The sequence below is a fragment of the Tupaia chinensis genome, unplaced genomic scaffold (genome assembly GCF_000334495.1).
Source record: "Tupaia chinensis unplaced genomic scaffold, TupChi_1.0 Scaffold140464_1, whole genome shotgun sequence".
In the NCBI taxonomy this organism is placed as follows: Eukaryota; Metazoa; Chordata; class Mammalia; order Scandentia; family Tupaiidae; genus Tupaia; species Tupaia belangeri.
Window position 1 is genome coordinate 717,535 of NW_006200341.1, and position 4,149 is coordinate 721,683.

General features: G+C 48.9%; 1 protein-coding gene across 2 annotated transcripts in view; it reads left to right on the plus strand.

The window, feature by feature from the left end:
- The window catches only part of PCSK6 (proprotein convertase subtilisin/kexin type 6), a 125,367-nt gene that overhangs the window by 99,681 nt on the left and 21,537 nt on the right, over nt 1-4,149 (plus strand). For both annotated transcript variants that reach the window (XM_014593384.1, XM_027766060.1), the window contains exons 11-12: nt 3,237-3,419; nt 3,581-3,619. In XM_014593384.1, the coding sequence (XP_014448870.1) occupies nt 3,237-3,419; nt 3,581-3,619 (222 nt within the window). The remainder of the gene's footprint in view (nt 1-3,236; nt 3,420-3,580; nt 3,620-4,149) is intronic.

Consider the following 4,149-nt stretch of genomic DNA (forward strand, 5'->3'; position numbering starts at 1 on the left):
ATTATTGGTGGGCAAACACCCCCATAAAAAAAATAAAAAAAAAAAAAAAAAAAGAAAAGAAAGAGAAGTCTCTCTTCCCTTCCCAAGCCCCAGGCTCCCCTCCAATTCCCTCCTCCCAGGTAGCCCTGCCACTGGTTTTGTGGGAAACCTTCCTGTTCTCTTCCTTCCCACTCACATCCAAGTGCACATCAGTCCCTTTTGTTCGTTCTAACCAAAACTTTATCTGAAAATAAACATCTAACTATAGTGACTGGGCCTTTTGTGGGTGTTTTTGGAGACATCCTCTAGGGTTGGAATGAATTTCCATTCAAATTACAGCTTCTCTCTCAGTCCCTGTCCTCCCTGTTCTCCATCACACTCCCTGTCTAATCACAGTTCATCACTCAGTAGTTAAAGTGCCCGGATTCTTTGGTGGTGTTGAAATATGGCTTTAATTCGATCTTACGGAGTTGGGATCGGATGCGGAATCATTGCAGTGACTGCTCTGGGGGAGCTCTTACGCTGTCCTCACCAAGGGGTAGCCTGGGCCAGGATGTGTGTTAGGGAGCTGAGCCACCACGCGTCTAGAAGAACCAGGCTTGGCCAGCAGGTGGCGCTGTGGTTAAGGCACTGGATCCCACAAGGCCAGCCATGGTTTGAGTCCCGGACACAGTGGCTTGAAAATCGCACCAGGGGGACCAGCAGATGGCATAATGGCTATGTCGCTGGACTCCCATGTAGTTGACCGCGGCTCGAGTCCCGGGCCTGGTGGCTTAAACTCATGCCAGGCACATGTGCATGCGTGCCCAAGATCCCAAGAGGAGAATGGAAGAGAAGGGATTGCAGCATGGCCATCCCTCCTGGGGGGGAGGGGGAGCGATTTCATGTGCCCTATAGCAAAAAACCTCTCCAAAAAAAAAAAAAAAGAAAAGAAAATCACACCAGGCACACATGCATGCATGCCCAAAGCCCTGAAAGGTGAATGGAGGAGAAGGAATCATGGCATGACCATCCTCCCAAATGGGGTGTGATTTCTCACTTTCCCTCTCTTGGGCTCTCTCCAGCAAATGCACATGCTCTATGGCAAAAGTTCTTTTTTGTTTTTCTTTTAAAGAATTATTTCATTTAACTTTTTAATTAATTTATTTTCAATTTGGTCAGAGAGGGACAGAGAGAGAAAGCAAACCACCAGGTCTGGGACTCGAAGTGTTAATCACAAGGGAGTGCAGTGCCCTCAATCACCATGCCACCTGTCAGCCCCTCTATGACAAAAATTCTAAAAATAAATAAATAAGAACCAGGTTTTTTTATTTATTTTTTTTTCTGGAGGTTTTTGCTATAGGGCTTGTGCACTCGCCAGACAGACAGAGAGAGACAGAGAGACAGAAAGCAAGAAATCACCCCCCAGGGGGGATGGCCATGCCACAGTCCCTTCTCCTCCACTCTCCTCTTGGGATCTTGGGCACGCACGCACACACGCCTGGCGTGAGTTTTAAGCCACCAGGTCCGGGATTTGAACCGTGGTCAACTACGTGGGAGTCCAGCGACATAGCCATTACACTAACTGCTGGTCCCAAGAACCAGGTTCTTTAGGAGAATATGTGCAAGGGAATGATTTGCTCAGCAATATATTTTCCCCCCAGAGGGTACATGTACTCACCAGAGAGAGAGAGAGACAGAGAAGGAGAAAACATCCACAGTCCTTTCTCCTTCTTCTGTATCTTGTTGGGTTTGAAGGCATGGAAGCGCTCACATGCATCGAACACAAGGGCCAAGATTTAAACCACGAGATTGGCCATGTCGATCCAGCTCCCCTAACCCCCAGGCTATGAGTGCAGCCCAGGAATGTGTTTATGAATGGGAGGAGTTGCCTGTATCCTCTGCATGAGTCCATTATTGTGTTGCTAAACTCAGTACCAAGTGAACTCTGAAGAACTGAGGTTTATTGGGCTCATGATTCTGGTGGCTGACAAGTCCACAGCCATGGAGCAGACAGAATGTTATGGCCAACAGAGGTAGAGAGGAAGGCTGGCATGTGTAAAGAGGGAAAGGAGGGACCAGCAGATGGTGTAATGATTACGTCACTGGACTCCCACATAGTTGACTGCAGTTTGAGTCCCGGACTCGGCAGCTTGACACTCACGCTGGGTGCATGTGGCTGCGTGCCCAAAATCTCATGAAAATAATGGAGGAGAAGAGACTGCAGTGTGGCCATCCCCCTGGGGGATGATTTCTCACTTTCTGTCTTTCTGTCTCTCTGTCTTCCCGGCAAGCACTTGTGCCCTGTAGCAAAAATTCCCCTAAAAAAAAAAAAAAAAGGAAGAGGAAGGACAAGGAAAGACTCTTCCCATTTCCTGTGTTTGTCAGTACCAGCCAATTGGATCGCGCCCTCATACTAGGCCCTGCCTTTTAAAGGTCTCATCACCTCCCAAAGCCATTACACTGGGGACCAAGCCTGTAAAACCTGAGCTGAGCCTTTGGGAGGCACCAGCAGATGGCATAATGGTTACATTGTTGAACTTTCACATGGCTGACCACGGTTTGAGTCCCCGACCCTGAGGCTTGAAAATCACACCAGGCATGTGCGTGTGTGCCCAAGATCCCAGGAATAAAATGGAGGAGAAGCGATTAAGGAGTAGCCATCTCCTCGGGGAGGGGGGTGATTTTTCACTTTCTCTCTGTCTCTGTTTCTGTCTCTCTTGCTCTCTCTCCCTGGTGACTGTACTTCCTCTGGTAAAAACCTCTAAAAAGAAAACAACAGGACAGGGGTCAGCAGATGGTGTAGCAGTTAAGTCACTAGACTCCCCCATGGTCAGCCATGGATCGAGTCCCAGACCCGATAGCTTGAAACTCACGCTGGACGCGTGTGCGTGCATGCCCAAGATCCCAAGAAGAGAATGGAGGAGAAGGGGTTGTGGTGTGGCCATCCCCCCCTGGAGAGGGGGATGATTTCTCGCTTTCTCTTTCAATGTCTCTGTCTCTCTCTCTAGAGAGAGCACTTGCACCCTAGCACTAAATCCTCTAAGGAAAAAACAAAATAGGAATGGAGACGCACCAGGGGGCCAGGGAGAGTGGCACATGGCCCGGGCAGTAGGCGCAGATCTGGTGACAGGTGACCACGGAGTGAAGGGAGCCCCCAGATCTCCCCTGGTGGAAGGAGACAGGCCAGCAGCCCCGACACTCTTCTGTGAGTGACGTCAGAGCCCACAGGTCCCTCGAGAGCATCCCAGGGTGACTGTGGCTTTGGTGCCCTCCAGGAAAGCTGAAAGAATGGAGTCTCATCCTCTATGGCACCGCGGAGCACCCGTACCACACCTTCAGCGCCCACCAGTCCCGCTCACGCATGCTGGAGCTCACAGCCCCCGAGCCGGAGCCCCCCAAGGCCGCTCTGTCACCGCCATCCCAGGCTGAGGTTCCTGAGGAGGAAGAAGATTACACAGGTAAAGGGCCGAAGCCGGAGAGGACGGCTAGCCTCCCCTCACTCTGCCTCCACTGGCGCTCTTACAGTGTGGGTTGATCCTGGCCAAAGGTGGGGGATCTGAGCTGGCTGTCGTCTCTTGCCCGGAAGTCCTAATAATGATGACAATTTGCACCCACACAGCTCCTCCCACCCAAGGCTCTCCTAATATTTTACAGACCAGTAAGTATGCTTCGAACCAGTAAGTATGCCACCTTCCCAGGTCGGGAAGCTAGGGTCTGATATGCCCAACCAGAACTGTGACTTACCCTGTGGTTAGTTCTCTGCTGAGGGGAGCAACTTTATTTTTAAATTTCTTTTTTTATTTGATTTATTTTTAAAGGAATTGTTTTATTTTAGTCATTGTGATGATTTTTTTTAATTCTTTATTTAATTTTATTAATTATTATTATTATTATTCAATTTGACCCAGAGAGAGGGAGAGTGATAGTGAGAAAGCAAGCCACCGGTCATGTCATGTGAGAATCCAGTGTCTTAACCACCACACCACTTGCTGGCCCCGTTTTATTTTTTTGAAGTTAACCAGAGAGAGACAGAGAGAGAAGGAAAGTGAGAAAGCAAGCTGTCAGTTCTGGGATTCAAACCACGGTCAGCCACATGGAAGTCCAGCTGCCCTAATCACCATGCCCACTGCCGGCCCCTATTATTTTAGTTTCATTTTATTAATTTTTTAAATTTTATTTATTTATTTA